General features: G+C 31.1%; 3 protein-coding genes, 2 non-coding genes and 1 pseudogene across 5 annotated transcripts; 2 read left to right on the top strand and 4 right to left on the bottom strand.

The window, feature by feature from the left end:
* Positions 1-336: 336 nt before the first annotated feature.
* LOC107907276 ((+)-pulegone reductase) lies at positions 337-2,087 on the bottom strand. Its single transcript, XM_016834579.2, has 5 exons — positions 1,619-2,087; positions 1,351-1,528; positions 1,105-1,271; positions 919-1,001; positions 337-846 (listed from the first exon to the last, which is right to left on the bottom strand). Exons 1-5 carry the CDS (start codon positions 1,850-1,852, stop codon positions 468-470), a joined length of 1,041 nt encoding a protein of 346 aa, XP_016690068.1. The 5' UTR covers positions 1,853-2,087; the 3' UTR covers positions 337-467.
* Positions 2,088-5,224: 3,137 nt separating this feature from the next.
* LOC107903293 (heme oxygenase 1, chloroplastic) lies at positions 5,225-6,924 on the bottom strand. The gene is made up of 4 exons (XM_016829315.2): positions 6,370-6,924; positions 6,035-6,258; positions 5,698-5,805; positions 5,225-5,602 (listed from the first exon to the last, which is right to left on the bottom strand). The coding sequence occupies exons 1-4, from the start codon at positions 6,797-6,799 to the stop codon at positions 5,510-5,512; spliced, it is 855 nt and encodes a 284-aa protein (XP_016684804.1). The 5' UTR covers positions 6,800-6,924; the 3' UTR covers positions 5,225-5,509.
* A 3,990-nt stretch (positions 6,925-10,914) lies between these two features.
* LOC107907277 (peroxidase 25-like) lies at positions 10,915-12,812 on the bottom strand (annotated as a pseudogene).
* Positions 11,271-11,352, top strand: TRNAS-GCU (transfer RNA serine (anticodon GCU)). Its single transcript has one exon. It is a non-coding gene; the product is annotated as a tRNA-Ser (tRNA).
* Positions 12,813-13,627: 815 nt separating the features above from the next.
* Positions 13,628-13,700, top strand: TRNAE-CUC (transfer RNA glutamic acid (anticodon CUC)). Its single transcript has one exon. It is a non-coding gene; the product is annotated as a tRNA-Glu (tRNA).
* Positions 13,701-18,248: 4,548 nt separating this feature from the next.
* On the bottom strand, positions 18,249-21,002 carry LOC107907278 (SPX domain-containing protein 1). The gene is made up of 3 exons (XM_016834580.2): positions 20,491-21,002; positions 19,813-19,939; positions 18,249-18,755 (listed from the first exon to the last, which is right to left on the bottom strand). Exons 1-3 carry the CDS (start codon positions 20,797-20,799, stop codon positions 18,400-18,402), a joined length of 792 nt encoding a protein of 263 aa, XP_016690069.2. The 5' UTR covers positions 20,800-21,002; the 3' UTR covers positions 18,249-18,399.
* Between the last annotated feature and the right edge of the window lie 471 nt (positions 21,003-21,473).

The raw sequence follows: 21,473 nt of genomic DNA, 5'->3' as shown, positions 1-21,473 counted from the left end.
GCATAGTTGGGGACACGCAGAAGCCTTGGTTCCCCTTAATTGAATAGCATAATTAGCTTTTAAGGCCCTCTTGAATTTAATATCTTTTAGCTTTTTAATTAAGTGGATAATTTATATTTTTGGTCCCCTTTGATAAATTAGTAATTTAATTTAAGTCATATTAGCACAAAAAAATTAGCAAAAATTAGCTTTAACCCATTTAACTTTTTTAATTTTATCTCGGCCCATCAAAGTAAAATTTTTTGTCTTGCCCCAGTTATCACTATAGCAAAAGATAAATGAATAAAATGGAAACCTAGACCAGTAATGACCTATCTCAGCTCATAGGCCAATTGGTGAGACCAAGGTTAGTTTATTGCTTCGCTACCCACATGCATGCTAATTTCATGGAAAAATAAGGATACAGTTCGCTAAAAATGTAATAGAGAGGAATATAGCAGCCAAACTAGAAGTAGTCTTCCTCCCATTCACTCTTCTGCGATTTTAACAATTTTCTTCCCAATGTTTTGGCCTCTATAGAGACTGATAAAAGCAGAGGGGATGCTTTCAACCCCATCCGAGATGTCTTCCAATGGCTGAATTTTCCCAGTGCGAAGGCGATCACAAGTTGTTGAAAGGAAATCTCCAAAAATATTCAAGTAATCACCAGCCAGAAACCCCTGGATCTTGATTCTCTTGTATATAACCTCGATCATACTCGGTGCAGCTCGTTTTTCGGAATCCAAATACTCCGAAATCACCCCACAAACAGCTATCCTACCATTGATGTTCATGTTACTCACTGCTACTTCTTGCATCTCTCCCCCCACATTGTCAAAATATATGTCAATCCCATTAGGAAAATACCTATAGAATTGAATGCAAGTGCCGTTAATTATATAATAGCTTAGCTTTCCAAATGGACATATATTTTAATACCTTTTGAGAGTTGAGTTCAAATCAGTTTCTTCCCTGTAGTTGAAAGCATCATCAAAGCCAAGCTTTTCTTTAAGCAACGCTACCTGACAAGATTTGGTATAAACATGTTAAATTATGTTAAGATTCTTTTCAAACCAACAATTAAACTACGAATGATGGACATATATATATATTAGTTAAGCTGACCTTTTCTTTACTGCCAGCACATCCAACCACATAGCAGCCAGACAATTTTGCAAATTGACCAACCAAGTTCCCTACTGATCCCAAAGCAGCAGAAACAAACACTTTCTCCCCTTTCTTGGGCTTACATATCTCGAACAACCCAGCATAAGCTGTCAGTCCACTGAATCCTGTAACAAGTGTATGAAAATGTTCAGCCTTTATGCATCTCTCTACACCAATCATGAGAAAAATGAATTTGTGGTTTACCCAAAATTCCAACATGGTAAGACAAAGGAAAGCCCATGGGGTTGAGCTTGTTCAACATGCCACCGGCTTTGATAACGGTGAACTCTCCCCAGTTAAGGAGGCCAACAACAATGTCACCCTTATCAAATTCAGGGTTCGTAGAAGCCACAACCTTGCCCACACCATAAGTATCAATAGCCTGTGTAAGAGTCCGCAGTCTTCAAACTCTGTCATAGATATATAGATTACACAAAGTCTTTTAGCTGAAGGAACATGTTTGACGAATTACCTCACCGGGAACGATGGCAACTGCGAAATCTGAAGTCTTTTGGGAAGCGCTAAAGCTTTTCATGCGGTTTAACTGGTAAGGGTCGATTGAAACGTAGAGATTTTTAACAATGACTACATTGGAGGCAGGGTCTAGCGACAGAGAAAGAGGAGAAGCCTTGAGCTCGAAATCAGAATCTTGTGGCGCAATATTGATGTGGTTGTTGATTGTAATGTACCTGTTAACGACATCCATGCCGGAGCCTAGAGTTTTTTTGGAACTCTATGATGGAATCAAGTGAAAATGGATATGGCAGCTACCATTAGTTAAATATTTGCGGACACCAACATTTGTTTAGAAGTGTACCAATACAAAAAAGTTCGGGACCCATTTTTCGAATTAAATAGAACCGCAGAATATTATATTTGAGCCGATAAGGAGAAAAACAGCTTCTCTCGATGGATACTAAGCAAGGAAAGGGCCAAAAATCAAAATGGGAACTGTAATGCTCCCAGTAAAATTAAAGATTCTTTGTCTGAATTCTGACAAATCTGAACGCCTGGTGCCGTCCTAAATTCACTTGTTTCTTTACGTTCATATCATCTTTAATGGATTCAAAATTATTAAACAAATGTAAGATTGGAGTTAACGAGCTATAATTGTCTTGGCCAATTTTTTTTACTTTTAGCCAAAATTTTTATAATTATTAATCCATGAATATTTTTAAATTATAGATTTATATTATTAATCCCAAAAGTAGAAAAATTAAAAATAAAAAATAAAAACTAAAACAGTCACATAAACGTTTTCTTTTTCAGATCTGTAAAGAAAAAAAAATAGATATTGAGTTATTCCAAAATTTTATATCATTATTTATTTTATTTTATTTTATTGAGATAGAATAAGTGATAAATCTATGGTTTACAAATATTCATATTTTATTTTATTGAGATAGGATATGTGATAAGTCTATGCTTTAAAAATATTCATATTTTATTTTATTGAGATAGGGTAAGTGATAAATCTATGGTTTAAGAACATTCATATTTTATTTTATTGAAAATGGATAATTTTTATGGTTTTGATAACAAGTGAGTTTTTAAAGTTAAAACAAGAGCAATGTTAGAAGAATTATTCTTAATTTGGAATAAGGGGTTTCGAACTGCAGTTGTTACTTCAAGCTTTGCATTTGAAATGAGAGATTTGTATCTAACATATCCCGAGAATTCTTAATAGTATTGCTGATCACATGACAAAATCTGCCGATACAAGTAGTTCTTTGATACATTTATTTATATCCCCACTGGCTTCGGTCATGAACTTATTGGGAAGAGATCGCAATATGTCTATTTCCTCTTGATTATAGTTTTATCTAATCTAATCGCTTAATGTTGTCATTTTCTATAAAAAAAATCATGTTTTATTTTATTGAGATAGGATAAGTAATAAATCTATGGTTTAAGAATATTCATTTTAATCTAAGGGTTGATAATATTTTAATTCTTATTATTTTTATTATAAAAACTCACTCCTTTTTTTTCATGAAATTATGATTACTTACTGGAAGGCTTTTTTTAATTTATAGATGAAATTAAAAGAATATCATATTCATTCGAACTTTTTGACTGAATAAAAAAATAATGTAAAATTACAAAGTATTTAGTTTAAATTTTAAATTCGATTTTTATACTTGATACTTTTTACTGAAGGTTAATTTTACCAAACTCCTCAAATTATGATACTAATTTTAAATTAGAAACATTTTTCAGATTTTTTTATTTTATTCTAAATTTATTTATCATTTCATTACTAAAACCGTTAATTTAATAAGTGATTATTTGGTATAATTCACTTTTTTTAACTTCACAAGTAAAATTATAAATTTGTCATATATTTCATTTCTTATATATATATATATAAATAAATTTACCATATTTTATCTACACTTGTTATTACCCCAACCTTGATGGTAAAATTTTTAAATTTCACTGATAACGTATTAAATATTTTCCTTAATTTAATTATTAAACATAATGTCTTTTATCAAATTACTGAAAAAATTATGCTCATGTGAAGCATTGTAAATGATAAAATAAAATTTATAAATAGAGATAAATATAAAATCTTATATACAAACTTTAGTTAAGTATAATTATATACATAAAATTTTAATTTCGATTCAATTTTCATGTGTTACTAATAATGTTATCTAGATGACATTATTTTTTGTTAAATCATGTAAAAAATGATGATGTGAAATTTTATTAAATTAAAAAAAATTAGTTTAAAATGTTTTCATGCTAGTAAAAAAATAATATAATATATAATTGGAAAATATTTTTCTTATCTGAACAAATTAGACGTATCTATAGGTTGGGTCGGGCTCTAATAAAATTTTTGGTTTGTTTGAGAGGCCTGGGCTTGGCTCGGCTCGACTAAAAAATAGGCCTAAAATTTTTCCTAAACCCGGCTCGAATAAAAATCTTAAAACTCGGGTCCAATTCCGCCGCCCGTATTAAAAAAATATAGTATTTTTATATAAATTCTTTTTAAAAACATAATACATCAAAAAATACTAAAAATATTAAAATAAATGTTTCTCATCAAATTAAAAATAAATTTAAAAAAGACTTTATTCTTAAATAACATTAAAACATGTGCAACTTAATAAGTAAATGTCTCTAAAATAGTAATAAAATTAATAATAAAATAAGAGTTAAATGATAGTAATATAATAATTAAATAATAGCAAAACAACCGATTTTTTTCTATAAATTTGGGCCGGGCTCGAGCCAAAAAACCTTACCTGAGGCTCGGCTCTTTTCTAAATGGATTTTTTTTTCCTAACCCATTTTTTAAATTTATATTTTTCTTCAAATCCTCTCACTTTTCAAGTGAATTTGCTTGGCTAAAATAAATTCGATATAAACTGTTGATATAAACTGTTGGTTTCACTTTCACCTTTTGATCAAAAAATAAAAACCTTCCACCTGTACCAATTTGGTAAAGAAAACGAGCAGAAAAACAAATTTAAAAAGTAGCTGGGTTGTCTTACCATCTATCAAAAGATGAAGAAAGTTGGGTTGTTTTCTAACGAAAGAGATATATGGGAACACAAACCAATACCAAAAATACATGGAGTAAAAGATTAAAAATTGTTAAATACGAATCACTAACATGCGCATGCAATTTACTATAAAATTTGATATCTTTTTATAAGAAATGATCTCCAAAATTTTTCAAAAAACCTTTTTTCCAAACATGTGTGGAAAATTCTTTAAAAAAACCACTACTAGTGAATTGAAAAAGAAAAATTGACTTTCGAGAAGAAGACAAAATCAATTTCAAGAGGGAAACAAAGCAGAAGAGTTGAAGGGAGCCGGCTTTGGGTTAACAATCACCCTTTGATACGATTGTTGTATGTTTTGTTGCATTGCATGAGGCAAAAGCGAGATTCAGGGGCGTAACCACGGGCCTTTGTCCCCCTTCCAGAATTTGCTATTTTAAACATTTTAAGTATTTAGTTAAAAATTTTATGCCTTCTAAACAAAATTCCCTAGTCATATGAGCTGTGGATTTATGAACACAATTCATGACTGATGTAAAAACTGAAAATTGCTTCTTTAGTAACTTTGTTTTGTTTCTTGGATAGATGAATAGTATCTTTGCTTCACTCGTGACGTAGCATATAATGTGATCATGAATTGAATAATCAAAACTTCCAAGGAAACCGAAACAATCAAGTAAGAAATTCCATCCTAGTAAATTTATTCCAATCGTAACGTGTCGACTTGTGTTTTTGAAGGACACGGTCTTATTCAGTAAACATGAGATCCTTAGGGTTGCGGCTTGGACTAACACAATAGCACGACAACAAGCAGGCAGTTAGGAACCAACCCTAGCTACCCAGCTCTAGGACAACATGAGTCGAACGATCTCTCTATAAAACTTGAAAGATATCTCAGTTTCTCCCAAACAACGGTTCTTGTCTTCTCTACTCCAGTTCTGAATCATCATAGATGGACATAAAAGGTGTTAGGCATAAGATTTACTGTTAAAAATTGGGAAGAAAATACAAGGGGAAAAACTGAAAATTTTACCTCAGCAACTTTATTCAGCTTATCCCTTACATTTTGTAATAGTTGCGAAAGTTCACCATCCCATTTATAGAACTCCAATTCCCTGCTGTCGAGAATCTTCTCAGCTACCTGATACAGAGATCATATTCTTATATGACGTGTAAGGAATATTTTTAAGATCTTATTCCTATAAAATATAAATTATAGGTGAACAGGTGATTGAATCGGAAATGTGAACTTTTTAGATCTATCATCTATGAGCCGACCAAATTGGAAATGAAAGAGGCAGAAGATAAAAAAGCACGTGCTGGCATTATAGTTTGTACCCATTTGTAGCTATATAACTTTTAGTTTATACCTTCTTGGCAATGATCCTACCACCGGCTGTGTTGGCAAAATAAATGTTGTAGAAATGGCATATAAATGCCTGAGGGTCCTTCTCAGATAATTGTTCAAGATATTTGGCATAAGCAACACCAGGAGATGATGCCTTTGGAATTCCATACCCTTTCTCTTCGAACCACTTTAAATCCTTCGCCAACTTTTCAGACCTCTCCAATCCAGTGTTTCTGAATTCACCATCTGCACCACACCCCATGCATTCAATATCACTTAACACTGTCACATATACATACATATACATCAAAGTTTCAAATGAGGCCTAAAATGGGTCAAATAGCAAACTTTACTTACAGCTAGGAAAAGAAGGCTTTTCAATAATCTGTTCAAGCGTATCATAAACCACTTTGATATCCACAAGGAACTTCAAGTAGCCATCAAGAGTAGGTTCCCATTCCTCTACACGCTGTTCTTCGGGGGCCTTGGCTTCCATTTCTCCTTCCTGTGCCTGTTGTCTCGTGTGCAGTTTCATAGCCGCCAACCTCAACTCATCCACAAACCCTTTAGCCTCTCCTCCAGTGTACCTCCTCCAGGGCTTCTCAGTCGTCGCGGCCGATACGATAACGTTCCTAGTAGCAATGCCGGGAAGTTTAAGAAACTGAGTTTTGAAATATGGGACATCCTTGGGGATAAAAGTGGAGGAGATATTGGGAGATGAAAGGATCCTAAGGTTTGGGTTTATAGAAAGAGAGCGGGATTGTGAAATTAGGGTCAGAGACTCCATTGAAAGAGAGATCACTCGCTTGTATGGAAAAAGAAGAAAAGGAGAGAGTTTTCAGTAGTACATAAAAGATTAAAAAGGCTAGAGTTATCGACAGTTCAAGTACTTGCCTTGAAGCTAAAGCGATTGTTCTAGACTATATATAGAGAGTCGATGAGGGTGACCGCAAGGGTATGGGTTGTTTCCCGACCATTGGGACTTCAGTCGGCCAATGCTATCTCATTGGACCATGCTGCTATTGCCTACAGAAAAAGCTAAAATATATATTAATATATTTTATGCATAATTATGCATGTAAAATAAAAATATTAAGGAATTAAAAATAAATATAAATAATTTTATTAAATATTAATTATCATTATTTTATTTTTCTTTTTAAGTTTGTAATTTTGATTTCTAAGTTTAGAGTTTCGAAACTTTTATGTTTATTTATGTTTAATAATTATAAAATTATTTATATTTATTTTTAAGCCCTTTAATTTTTTTTGTTTTATACTAGTGATAACGTGTCATCTTATTATTTATTGATGGAGTATTAACTTTATACCTCCACGATGCATCAAATATTTTTTTAATAAATTTTAAAATATTTTTTAAAATACTTTTTAATAACAATTTATTCTTACAAATTTTAGTAGAATTAGTTATAAAAATTAAGGTTAAACTTTAAATTTGTCATCATATTATAAGTGAATATTGAAATTTATCACTATAATTTGTTTTCATTGATATTTTCCATTATATTTTGAAATTATAAGTAAATCTATCATTTAACTCTATGTGATTGAATTTTATCACTAAACTTTAAATTTTATTAAAATTTTCCACTAACTTTGATTTTTTTAATTAAATTCTTTTAAATATTTTATTTTAATAATTAATAATAATTTAACATATATATTAAAAATTATTAAACTAAATTATATTTTTTATTTAATGAAATAAAAACTTGAAAAATAAAAATACATATAATATAAAAGAAAAAATAAGTTTATTTTATAAAATAATCATTTTTATTTAATTTTAATATTATATTATATTAGTTAATTTATTATTGTTAAATATTGAAGTAAAATATGAAAATAATATTTTTATTAAATTTTTTATTTTAAAATATTTTAATTTAAAATTAAATAATTAATAAAAAAATTAACTTTAGTAGTAAATTTCAATCAAATAAAAGTAAATCCACAAAATTTAATATAAAGTTAAAGTTTAATGGTAAATTCCTCTCTAATCCATAAGAACGGTGACAAATATCAATCAAAGTAAAGTATAGTAGTAATTTTTAATTTCCATTTAAAGTATAGTGGTAATTTTGGATATTAATCCCTAAAATTATAAGTTATAGTTAAGATACTATTTTAATAAAATGTTTAAATTTTACATAAAAAATCTATTAATCATATTTTATTAAGAGTAAACTACACCATTAGACACTAAATCATGGGTTAATTTTTATTTTGGTCACTTAACTTTAAAAAAATTACAATTTGATCACTGAACTATTCATAAGTTTTCATTTAAGTCACTAGACTGTTAAAATTAATACTACTTGGTTTTTTTATGTTCCCATTCCCTTCACCAATAGAAAGATTTCATTTCAATTCTACAGTTTAGTTTTTTTTTTTTGAAACAATTTTGGACATCATCAAACTGTGAGCCAAAATTCAAACAACTTTTTTCTTCAAATTCCAACACTGACCTTCAAATCGATGTGGATTTAAGATATCTTATTCTACTCATTGATGGGTATTGATCCACCATATCAATCGTCAAATCATCTGTTAGAGCTCACCGGCGAAACTTTTAAAAAAACTTTAACAACCCAATGACTTGAATAAAAATTTTTAAATAGTTCATTGACCAAATTAGGCTTTTTTACCTGTATAATACAAATTAAAAATTTAAATATTGAAATGGTATGCCAGTACCATTATTTACCAAAATAAAGTGTTTGAAACAGTTTCAAAGGGTGGAGGGAGAGAGATGAGCGACACTATGATTTTTTCTGACACAATAATTGAAACATCATTACAAATTATGTGTTTTTTTTAAATAGTTTTTTAAAGGTGGAGGGGGAGAGATGGGCGATACCAGTATAAAAAAATATTTTTTAAGGGTGGAGGGAGAGAGATGAGCGACACTAGTATTTTCTGGTGCAAAAATACAATCTAAATGGTGGAGGGTGAATTTTGTACCGTTATGTTATTTTTTGAAGAATTACTAATATTTTTAACATTTGTTAACTTTATTGACGTGGCATACACGTGGATAACATGTTAACATTTAATTAATTTTTTAATTTAAAAAATGATTTTTTATAATTTTATACTTTTTAATAATTTTAATTTTTAAAAATAAAATTTATATAGTTTTTGAAATTTTAAAATTTTAAAAAGTTAACTAAATACTGACGTGTCATTTACATGGCAATCTAAGTGTATGTCATATCAACAAAGTTAAAAAACATTAATTTTGGGGATAAATCTCAAAATTATACATGAACTCTAATTTAATGTGCAATTGTATACATGAACTTTATTTTAGCGTAATTATACACGTGAAACTCTAATTGTGGTTTAAATGTATACTTAAAACATTATTTTTGATTTAATCATGCATATTTAAAGAAATAAATACTTTTACTTTTTTATTTTGGATAAATATAATTATTTAGGCATGCAATATATAAACATAAAATGATGCTATATCAATAATTGTGTTAACAATTTACAAGAATTTGATCAAATCAAAATTTAATATATAAAATTGCACAAAATCAAAGTTCACGTATACAATTGCACATTAAACCATAGTTTATGTATAATTTCAGTATTTATCCCTTAATTTTACCATCCATTTTGGCATGATTTGATAATAAAAAAGTAAGTTTAATAACTAAAAAAGGTAAAACAATAAATAAAAAGCTAAAATGAATTTTTTGTAAAGTTAGAGGACTAAATAAGTCATTACATATTCTTTCATTTTCATTTTTTTCTACCAAACAATTCTCAAAATCGACATGTGTTTGGTACATTAACAGTGTACCTTCTTTTATTCATGAGTAATCTTAAAAATTGACATATGTTTTTTAAATATATATTTTTAATAATTTATTATATTTTGTAGAACACTTGTCAACCCCTGACTTTGAAGTTTAAAAACTCCCTTAATAATGTACCAAATATTTTTTCTAATATAGTGATAAAAGATTTGTCTTAATTCAAATTGTTAGTTGATTCTTAATCTTAGATTCAAATCTTAGACATCCCCTAACAAGAACTATTTATTTTTAAAAAATTACCTAATTTATTTTTAAATAATTACCTAATTTTTTATTCAAGTTCGGATTTTCACTATTCTCAAACCCTTAAAAAATTTCATCTCTTTCAATATTAATAAATAAGAAGTATGAAACTTATCTGGTTTAAGTACAACTTAAAAGGTTAGAATTAATTTTTTTATATTTTAATTTAATATAATTTGATATTTAATTTTTATAATGTTATAAATAGATTTATGTTCATCATTTCATTTTTCATAAAAAAATGTATATCAATTTACTAGTAAATAATAAATAGTAAAACAAATGATTGAAGTGGTCTTTTTTTTTTGTGAAATGCAAATAATATTATTAAAAGAATAATATACCAATTCAAAAACTTAAAAATAATGTTATTTTTTTGGCGATTTGTTTTTTCTCTTCGTCTTGAGAAGTTCTTATTGGCTGCCTTGAACGCTCTTTCGAAGCACATATCACTAGGGAACGGGTCTATCTTAGCATAGATGGGGCAGTATAATTGGATTTTGGATTTACTGTAACTGGGGCATTGTTCGTGATAAGGATGGAAATTGGATTGTTGGATATCACCGGTTTCTTCGTAAATGTTCGGCCTTTGATGAGGAACTCTGAGGTATTTTTTAGGGTCTCAAACTTGTTCAACAAAGTGGTTACGATCAAGTCATCATTCAATCTGACAGTTTGAAAGTTGTTAAAACTATCCTTGAAAACTCTTCTACTGCTTCAAATTCAGCTTTGATTAGGCAAATTCATAATATTTTATCTCAGGAAAATCAATGGTTTCTACATTATATACTGAGGGAACAAAATCAAGTTACGTATTGCTTAGCTAAGCAAGCCTTGATAAAAAAAGACAACTTACAAACCCTTGATGTCCCTCTCTTGATGGCTCTCACCTTTATTAATATAGGTGTTTCTTTTACTTAAATATTATTATGTAATTAATTTAGCGTTATTTTTTTCTCCAAAAAAAAAGGACATAATCTATACATCCAATTCTAAATAAACAAGTCTGAGTTAAAGACAACCTTAAACCAAGTTTTTTTGCTGTAAGGCGAACAGACAAACACTTCTACTATGAATATCTTAAACAAACATGAAACATTCCATGGCAAATCCACTTCCTGCATTACCAATAGTTAAATTGGAAGGACAGATTTTGACATCCAAGTCGCTTTGGCCGAGTGGTTAAGGCGTGTGCCTGCTAAGTACCTGGGTTCATCCCGCGAGAGTTCGAATCTCTCAGGCGACGGTTATTTTTTGTTTCAGATTCTAATACTACGTTCTGTTACTGCTAACCAATTTATCTACATTCACGTATTGATCTTTGAACATGTCTTCCTAATCTCTCCATCGGAACCAGTTTTCACCTCAATGCTACTCATCTTTATCATCGCTTTACGGAACTCATAATCAAACCTTAACCCCAACAATCCTCTTACGTTCCCTGCATAGTTTTCCACTACCCTACGCGTGCCATCATCTCCCCAAAGCCTCTGGTCCGATTCCAACACTCCTTTCCCGTCACGGACGTTTTTGAAGAAGCTCACATCAAACTTCGTCTCGCTACCTATATCTAGTCCAACCTTTTTTGAGCCGTCACTATTTCTCGGACAAAGAGATTGTAGTGGTGTTAAGAAAGATTGGTTAATCGTCGGATCAGCACTTCCGGTTGTTGTGAAGTTGTATAGGCGGTACCGGAAGAACAAGCAATCCGTTTGTCCTATGGTATGTGCCCCTGCCATGTAAACATAACATGTAATTGAACCATTGGAATTTTAGAGGGCGATGGTGTATTATTTATATATACATGTATATACATATATATGTATACCTACTAAGGTTACAAGATCATGATCGTTGAGGCCTTTTGCAGCAAATTTTTGCCTTTGAACAGCAATGGACTCTAGTGGAGACGGTAACTCGAGGTTTGAGATGACGAAGATACCCTGCCATCCCTTCTTCCGGTTGGAACAGTCCAACTTGGACCATCACTCTGACATGGAAACATATTAATGAGATCACTGTATTTTGAATTAAAGTCATGTCTATGTGTGTACGTGTGCGGGCGCAGGAATGTTACCAAGTCGACGGTATCCCGAGCTGCCAGTGCTAATAAATCAGCACACGAGACGATTCCAGGGCATAAAGATTCCAGTTGTGCTTTTGCATCATCAATGACTTCGAATCCTCGTAATCCAAGGTTCGGCAACGCGCTTCTCTCGGCAGAAGAGCCGGAGATCAGCACCGAGCCATCGCAACCCTGCATGAAAAATCATCTGATCCACCATTTAATCAGTTCCAATACAAGAATTCAATGAGAAGAGCAGAGCAACCTGAACGAAGCAATCATGGAAATGAAGCCTAAGCAAGGCAGCAGCAATAGTAGGATCTTTGTTGAAGTGTGATTCAACAGTAGACCTTACAACAGCTTCAGCCTTTGGACACGAAGATGAATAAAACCCATTCTGCAAACCTGATCCCTGGCCCTGAACTAACGAAACCATCACTATGTTTACCATAAAAACCAACCAAAAAGCTCCCATTTTCACAACTGCTCCTAAACAAAGAACCAAATCATAATTAGCCAACCAGGTTCAGAGCACCAGCATTTATAAATACATATGGATAATGGGTTTTGCTTATATTGCATTATTGGCCTGTCTTTTCGTCCAAATATGGGCTACTCTTCACCATCTTTGTAGTGGAATGTGTAGGACCGTTTATAATAGTAGTGCATTGAAATGATTAATGCGATAATACGTGGATATAAGTACATATTAATTATGCTACAAGAAATGGCAAATGATAACGTAAGAGGCATTTCTTATCCTTGGGTGCTTTTACCCTTTATTCCTCAACGCGTTTTTCTTGTTCAAGTTGAAAATTGAGGGATTAAGTATATGTTCCTGTCTTTTTGAATTGTTTATGTTTTTCTTCACATTCACACTGATATGATTCATAAAGTTTAATATTAGAATTTAGGATTATGTATCATTGTGTACGCAATTCATTATTTTGTTTAATGATGAGCGAGTAAAAGAAAAAATGACTAATATATACTTTGCAAAATATTCTTGGTAAATGAAAATTAATGTACATTTTGTGATATAGAAGCCATATTTGTCGTTTTTTAGATAAAATAATAATTTGGTATTATATAATGAGTGATTTATATGTGTGGATGGACATGATTACACTTGGTATATGATATCAGTTTAATTAGTGGTTTTAATAGTTTATTGTAGAATTTAGTGATATATTATTATGAAACTTTAAAATGGATTAAACATTACAGAATCCGATGAATAATGATTTAATTAAGTGAAAAAATTAATTATTAAACTTCGCTAAAAATTATCTATTACATGGATGTTGATGTTCTTACATTTGCATATTTGTTTTTTGAGAAAACATAAACAGGGCCACTGCCTGTAATAAATGGTTGACATACTAATTTCTAAGAGCAGAGGTTCATTTTCGTTCAAAAATAAATATATAAAATTAAAAGTAGGATTTGTCATAAATCCGTTGTAGTCTAGGTGGTTAGGATACTCGGCTCTCACCCGAGAGACCCGGGTTCAAGTCCCGGCAACGGAATAATTTTTGGGTTTATTATGTCATAAGACCCTGTAGCTTCACAAATTTGAAGTTTAGCCTCTATATTTTTCTTTTTATTTTTATTTATAAGAATTTGATCTCTTTATTTTTTAAATTTCATCAATTAAGTTTAGTTGGTACCGTTACAATTATATTTTTATTTTTATTTATAAGAATTTGACCTTTCTGTTTTTTAAATTTCATCAATTAAGTTTAGTTGATATCCTTACTATTGTAATAATTATTAGGATATGCCCATTTGAAGAACAAGCGATGAAAAACTCGCAAAAATATTGACAATCTTGAATTATAACACCAAATTCCGAAAGATGTGATGATAATGAAGAACAAAGTGCCACAAACACCTCCTTACAATCGGCTTCAGGTTCAACATTATCGTAGCCTTCTTCACGCAACCAAGAAAGGGCCTCACGCACAGCCAGCAACTCGGCCATATGCGACTCCCCCTTAGTCCATAACCACCCAAACACCCTCGAGTAAACTAGCCCAAGCCATCGCACAAAACAATAGCAAACGGACAAGACCATGTGGTGAGGACATAGCAGCATCGATATTGCACTTCAACGACCCTCGAGCCAGAACCACCCAATTGTCACCCACTTCAAAAGCACTTCATTCATGATGGAAGACAAAGTATTAGTCACAACAAAATAACCCGACTTTAACTCTTATATACCCTTGCGACTAAAATGCCAAATAAGACAATCATCCAGACTAACATGGGCAATTGGAATGGCCAAAACTTACCGAACATCCGAAGGGCCAACAAACTCTTAACCAAGCCCTCATCCCAACTATCACCACTAGTTGAAAAAAGGTCCTTAACACAAATCTTTCATACCCAGTAAAGGAGCAAAATCTACAAAGAAATTTCTGTCATTCGGAATCCAAGGATTCTTAAAAACTTTAATATTACACCTCATCCCAAGCCGCCATCGAGTCCCTTGTAGTAGTAATTGCTTAGCATGATAAACACTCCTCCAAATAAACAAAGGGTTACCACCTTCTACGGTTTCAAGCAAACCACAATCAGGAAAATATTTAGCTTTGAATGCATGATATAGAAGAGTATCCAAATTCGACAAAAGCCGCCAACCTTGTTTCCCCAACATGGCCATATTAAAGCAGTGGAGGTTCCAAACCACCAAACTTCCCTGGAAAAATAGACAATCCCAAGAGGCTCAAGCACACCTTGCCCATTCGAAGACCCCGACCCCTACCAAAAAGAGTTCATCATTCTTTGCAGTTAATGACACATGCCAACAGGAAGTGTAAAGACACTGATGCAATAAACAAGAAGTGCCTAGGCAACGGTTTTAAAAACCACTTCCTTGCCTGGCCGCGGAAGGAGTTGGTTCTTCCAAGAATGAATTCGTTTACCGAGACGCTACTTCAAAAAGCTAAAAATCTATTTTTTATTCTTACCAATTAGTGACGGAAAACCTAGATACGACCCATATAAAAGAAGGGAGTCCATCCCTAGCTCAAAATGAACACACTGCTCATCCGCCACCGAAGTATTAGTACTAAACATAAGTCCAGATTTTTTTATAATTGATAGCCTGCCCTGAAGCCTGCTCGTAAGTTTAAAGAATATGACGCACCGCCCGACTTTCCTCCTGAGGGTCCCTAAAAAAGAAGAAACTGTCGTCGACAAGTCAAAGATGAGAAACTGATGGCCCACACACTGCAAAACAATGCACAGTTCCCCGAGCCTCTGCTTGCCAAAGCAGAAAACTAAATCCCTCAGCACAAAGAATAAATAGATACGGCGAAAGAGGGTTACCCTCCCAAATACCCCTCTAAGATGAATTGTTGGACAATTTTTAATTTATAAAAGATTTGTTTGATTGTACAAATCTCAAATGTGTTGCCTGTGTTTGAATTTTAGTTAAGGATTTTGTTATAAACCATTTTTTTTTAAAAAAACGGAAATCGACTTAGATTTTTAGAAATGAAAACGAATAGAGGAGTCGCCACCAATCTTTTTTGATAAAATGTGATCGGATCACCTTAAATTAATCATTTTAATAAAAGTTAAGATTTACTAAAATGATAATTTTTAGTCTACAAAAATCAGAAAATGAGTTCGGGAGTCGGTTATGCACGAGGAAGGATTAGCACCCTCGATACGCCCAAAATTTGTACCTAGTTGATTAATTAGTGTCTTAGTGTCGAAAATTTGAAAACTTGAAAGAATTTAAAATAAGATCCCTCTTTGTAAAGAAAATGCTCAAATGTTAAAGACCTTCTCGTCTCACAATATAAAATGTCACATCCAGTAAATTAGGACACGGCATCTTGAATTTTCGAGAGTGAGCTTGCCTTTTATATAAAAAATTCGTGTATTTCAAAAGGTTATTCAGTTAGTTAATGTGAACGAGGAAAATCGAAACCTAGTAAGTTAGGGCACGTTTCCTCGAATTTCTGAACACCGAATATTGTCTTTACTTGCAAAAATCTTATTTCGAGGTAACAAAATGTCATACCCTGTAAGTTAGGACACAACACCTCGTATCTCCGATAATAAGCATTTTTCAAAACTCATGTCGCGATTTAAAAGAGTATTCCGTTATTTAGGTTAAAGGAGAAAAATCGAAACTCAATAAGTTAGGGCACGATTGTCTCGAATTACCAAATACGGAATATTACTTTTACGAAAGAATTATTATTGGGTTGGATATAATGATAATAATAATGATATTAAAGTAAAGTAAATAATAATACTATATATAAAAATATATATGTATATAATAAAAATACACACTACTATATAATAATAATAAATATAGAAATATAAAAAGCAAATATAATAAAAATATTAAATTAAAGTAATAAAAAAACAATACTATATATAAATATATATATACATAAAAATATACACTAATATATAATAATAGTAATAGTAAAAATAATGAAAATATGAGTAATATTAATAACATATTAGAATACAAAAGTAAAGTAATAACAATAGGGGTGATAATAATAATAATACAAACAATAATACATATATATAATAATAGTGGTCTGAAATAAAAAACAATAGAAGTAACAATAATGATAGTAATAATATAAATAAATATGGAGAGGGTATATATAATATAATAATAATATAAATAATAATATATACATGAGAAATAATAATAATATAAATAATAGTAAAAACAAAAAAATAAAACAAAGCTCTCAACTCTTTTCCTCTTTCCCCATTCCGGCCATGGTCCGATCAGTACCCAGGCGCCGGACCGGCGCCGTCCGCCGTCTTTGCCGCCATTGCCGGCCACCGGAATTTAAAAAATGTATTATTTTTTGTTTTCTTTTTTATTTTTATATCTAAATATATGTATACTATTTTGAAAGAAAAAAAAAGAAAAATGTTTATATGTACAAAAAAAGTGAAAATAAAAGGAAAAAAGAAATAAAAACCTTAACGCGTTTGAATCTTTTCTTCTTCAATACTCGCTTTTTTTATTTCAGATTTGCTTGCAAACCTTTTGTTTTTACATTCTTCTCTTTTTTTTTATCAAAAAAAACCCTTTCAAAAATACAATTCTTTCCTCCTCTTTTTTTTTTCTTACAATGGACTTTTGGTTTTGCTTTTATAGCCATCTTACATACATTTCTTATCATTCTATGTCTCTTCTCCATTTGATAGTGTAGGTGTAAATGAGAGGCAAGGTGGTGGAATAGGTGCAAGTGGGAGGCAAGGTGGTTAGGGTTTTGTCTGTTTTTTTTTTTAAATAAGTTTAGTTGTATTGGGCTAGGGTTTTTATTATTTGGGCTTAGTTTTGGGTCTGATTTTGTAATTGAGTTTGTAAATTGGGTAGGATTTAGGTTTGACTTTAAATCGAATCGATTCCCTTTTGTTCCTTGTAAGGATGAGTTGGGTTTAATAGAAAATTTTGAATCAATTTAATTTTCGATTTTTAATAATAACTTCGAGTAAATAAAAAATAATTAATAAATTTTATATAATATTTAAAAAATACTTTTTATATAAAAATTTAAGTTATTTTTTAGAAAATTATTGGAGTTAAAAATACTGTAATTTGTACTAAACAAATATTAAAAAAATAAAATCATATTAAAACAAACACGTTATATTTATTCATTGTACATATAAAAATTATATTAAATTATAGAGTTAAAAACTCCTGTACCAGTGGATAGAATAATAACCTTTAAAATAATATTCACTGTACAAATAAAAATTATATTAAATTACAAATTAAATAAAAAAACAATTAAGTTCAATATAAATAATAGCAATATTTTATTATATATTTCATAAAACGTCTAATTACTTCAATTCAAATCAATTTTTGATTTCTCAAATATTTTTCCTTCGAATATGGCATAACTTTTTTTATCGAAATGTTTGATCACATTTTGTCGATCTTAACCGAGTTGTTAATATTTTCCATCCAATTGGAACTTAAAATGATAAAGAAATAACAAGTTCCTAATGTAGCTCTCGTAAGAATAAGCGTCTCACTAGTGTATAAACATTTCAACAATAATTGATGATTATACCAAACCGTGCCTTCAATTAATATAGGATTTACATTTGTTAGTACTAGTATCTAAGACTTGCATTATAAAAGCGTGTGAAAATTTAGAGAAGTTAAAAAGTAAAGACCCAAAAATATAAGGTTATAATTTTTAACCACAAATTCACCTACTTGGCTGCTTGTTCGAGAACGGGAATCATTTTCCATGTCTCCTCCAATCCGTTACTTTGCAGTGGAGGCAATGAGAAAACGCTAACAGTTGAGCTTCCACTACGGATTTCCTTCAATGCCCGCAATGCTGATATTGTGCTTTTCATGTATAAGCTCTCCACATTCTTTGCTTCAATTGAATCCGGTTTTTCTTTCTTGGGGAAGACGTGTTCCAGCATCGCCTCGCACTCTTTCACCAGCTTGTAAAGCAAGTCCGTGGCGTAGAAGGGTTGTTGCAACACCCTTTGAATGAAAGGCGAGCGGATCAATGCACCAGTTCTTTTGTCGTACTTCTTGAGTATTTTCGCCAATCCTGTTCATTGCATAATGTGTTAATGATTTATCCCTTGATACATTAAGAAATAATTCAAATGTTGCCAATAAATAACTAGTTTATTTCGATTATAGTCTTGTTCCTTTACAAAATTACAAACTTATAGTTAATATATGCTTCAAGTTCTTTTATAATCCTATACATTTAAAATTTACTCCATTTTTATTTTCATAAATTTAATATCTATATTCTTCATATAACAAAATTCAAATCTAATAGTTAAAACCGTTAAAAATTTTCTATTAAATTTTTAAAAAAAATCACTTTGTAACCATATAACAAAAAAATTATAATAACGAATGTAAATTTAATAAAAGAATTTTAATATGATTAACAATTGAACTTACATTTTTAAATTTTAAAAATAGAATAAATAAGAAAACTAAATTTCAAATTTTAACTAGGGTGGTCGATTTAGTCATAGCTCGATTGATATGGGCAATATTATCAATGCAAGAGAACATAGGTTTAAGTACGCTGAATCATATTATTCTTCTATTTATGAATTAAAAAGAAACTATGAGAAATTTTAAGTATTGTGTCAAATAGAACAAATATGATCAGCATAACTCCTTTTGCGAATTACAAACCATCACCAAAGGTTTTCCCATATAAACGTTGGGAGAAATGAAATTCAGAACTAGACTGGCATAAATCTATAATAGTGGCAGCACATGCTGTAGCAAATGCTCCCACTACACTGAAACGGGGCCATTTAAAGAAATGGTGAACATTTAATGTTTAATTGAAGAATGGATGTGGATAAGTAGTCTGGCAGAATATATTGATGTCAAAAGGAAAAGCATGGAGGATAAAATAATTCTTTTTTCCTTTTTGATCATGGAATAAAGTCATTTTCCCTAGAACAGGAGCTTGCAAGTTGCTATAATACGTAATAATAATTTTCCTAAACAACTCATTCGGCCGGCTAAAATGGTGTTCTATCAATTATGTAAATCATTGAAACAAGGCAAGTGGCAAATATTTATTTGATTAAATAAAGTAGAGAGGTAGGGAATAAGAAAAGCATAAGTACCTGTGTAATTAAGGGCGCTATAATTTTCTAATAAAACCATCTCGCCATGGAAGTCCACTATATCCTTCCTTATCTTTATCATCGTTTCATCAGAATCCTTTGCTTTTGCCACGTTGTCTTGTAAGTCCTGCATCTCCAACCGAAATGACTCATCAAATAAGCACAAACTTTACACAACGAATAAAATTAAAAAGCATTGCGTCTGGAACTTTGGAATCTTTACATCGCAATCGAAGTAACCAAATCTTCACTAAATCAAATAAGTTTTACAGTATTCTTTCTAATCTTAATCCCTCAAATATTCTATTCCAGTAAGCCAACGAATTCCAAGCAAGTAAATAATTATAATTAAATTACATTTCAAGTATACATTACAAGAAAAATGACTTTCAACAATTCTGTAATATATGTGCAATGGTTGTGGAAGAAATTATCACGCAAGTTTGACAAGCAAGAAAAGTTTTACACAGTTTAACGGACTCGTTACGGACAAAGGAAAAAGAATTTCAAAAGAAAAGAAAGAAAATCTGCTATTATTTAAACAAAACGTCGTTTTGTCTTGGCTCTGTTAATAAATCTTACATCCCTACTTGTGAACCGGGAAAGGAGAAAGAAAAGAAGAGAAATTTTCTTACAAATCAATCAAACAGATGGAAATCAAATCAGAGTTGAAATTACCTTCAATCTAATGATGTATTCTTCCTCTTTCTCAATGAAAAACGTGTTGAATTTCTCGAGCTCATCTTCCAACAGATTAAGAAAATCGGTCTCCTCTCTCGACATACCATCTCCGTCGCCGACATTATCTCCAGCATAGACAACGTCTCCAGAATTTTGATCCAGCCTAAGCCGTTTATTCGGTCTCTCACCGGAGTTACGTTGAATGAGCTTAACTTTTTTCTTAAGCTCCTTATATGAAAGGAACTTGTCCCGCCATTCAGGCAACGTCTCCTCGATCTGGCTACTAAGGCTCTTCCCGAATTTCATGGAAAAAAACTCTGTGCTCGGTAAGTGAGAAAAATGAGAGAACGAAACGAGGGTGAGACTGATAACGGGAGGAAGGGGGTGGGGGAGGGAGAAGAAGGGTAAATATAACTGAAAATGAAGAATATTCGGAGGGAAGTGGTGAGAATATCCGTCGGTTTCTTTTTCTATTTAATAAATATTTTGGGTTTTATATATTCCTTTCGGAAGAGAAGAGAGGTTACTTTTTTACTTTCTTTAAATATTTTCTCAGTATTCTTTCGGATTATTTAATTCTATAAACGAGTGAAGTACTGACACCTGGCCTTTTTCCTGTGTGAGTTTTCGGCTTTTAGTTGCCGCTATAAGCCGAAGCCGCGTAAAGCCTAAGGTTGGCACTTCGAAATTGGAACTCACAGGAGCTAGAATTTGTGCGACGGTGAAAACGAGACACACAGCTTATTAAGGTTTTGAATTCATTTTGAAATTTTAATATAAGTTTCGATAGATGTAATTTGTAATTTTCTTTCTAAGATTTCATATAATTTTTTTATTTAATTAACACTGAGAGTTTTTATTTATTTCAGAGGTAAATAATCGAGTAATAAGGATTAAATTCATTTTTTTACTAATTAAATGAATTATCAAATAAATTTAACCATTCCGTTTGATGGCCAAAACAACTAAATTAATAAATT

The sequence above is a fragment of the Gossypium hirsutum genome, chromosome A05 (genome assembly GCF_007990345.1).
Source record: "Gossypium hirsutum isolate 1008001.06 chromosome A05, Gossypium_hirsutum_v2.1, whole genome shotgun sequence".
In the NCBI taxonomy this organism is placed as follows: Eukaryota; Viridiplantae; Streptophyta; class Magnoliopsida; order Malvales; family Malvaceae; genus Gossypium; species Gossypium hirsutum.
Note: the sequence above shows the minus strand (reverse complement) of the source record. Positions and strands in the feature narration are given on the sequence as shown.

Bases quoted from the DNA above. Each gene is read 5' to 3' on its own strand.
- LOC107907276 (XM_016834579.2), bottom strand. From the start codon at position 1,852: ATGGATGTCGTTAACAGGTACATTACAATCAACAACCACATCAATATT. The intron at 1,529-1,618 runs GTAATTCGTCAA...ACTCTTACACAG, and splicing joins TTGCCATCGTTCCCGGTGAG to GCTATTGATACTTATGGTGT. The intron at 1,272-1,350 runs GTAAACCACAAA...CACTTGTTACAG, and splicing joins TTACCATGTTGGAATTTTGG to GATTCAGTGGACTGACAGCT.
- LOC107903293 (XM_016829315.2), bottom strand. From the start codon at position 6,799: ATGGAGTCTCTGACCCTAATTTCACAATCCCGCTCTCTTTCTATAAAC. The intron at 6,259-6,369 runs GTAAGTAAAGTT...GGTGTGGTGCAG, and splicing joins AAAGCCTTCTTTTCCTAGCT to ATGGTGAATTCAGAAACACT. The intron at 5,806-6,034 runs GTATAAACTAAA...TCTCTGTATCAG, and splicing joins GTAGGATCATTGCCAAGAAG to GTAGCTGAGAAGATTCTCGA.
- LOC107907278 (XM_016834580.2), bottom strand. From the start codon at position 20,799: ATGAAATTCGGGAAGAGCCTTAGTAGCCAGATCGAGGAGACGTTGCCT. The intron at 19,940-20,490 runs GTAATTTCAACT...TTGGAGATGCAG, and splicing joins AATACATCATTAGATTGAAG to GACTTACAAGACAACGTGGC. The intron at 18,756-19,812 runs GTACTTATGCTT...TGCAATGAACAG, and splicing joins TAGCGCCCTTAATTACACAG to GATTGGCGAAAATACTCAAG.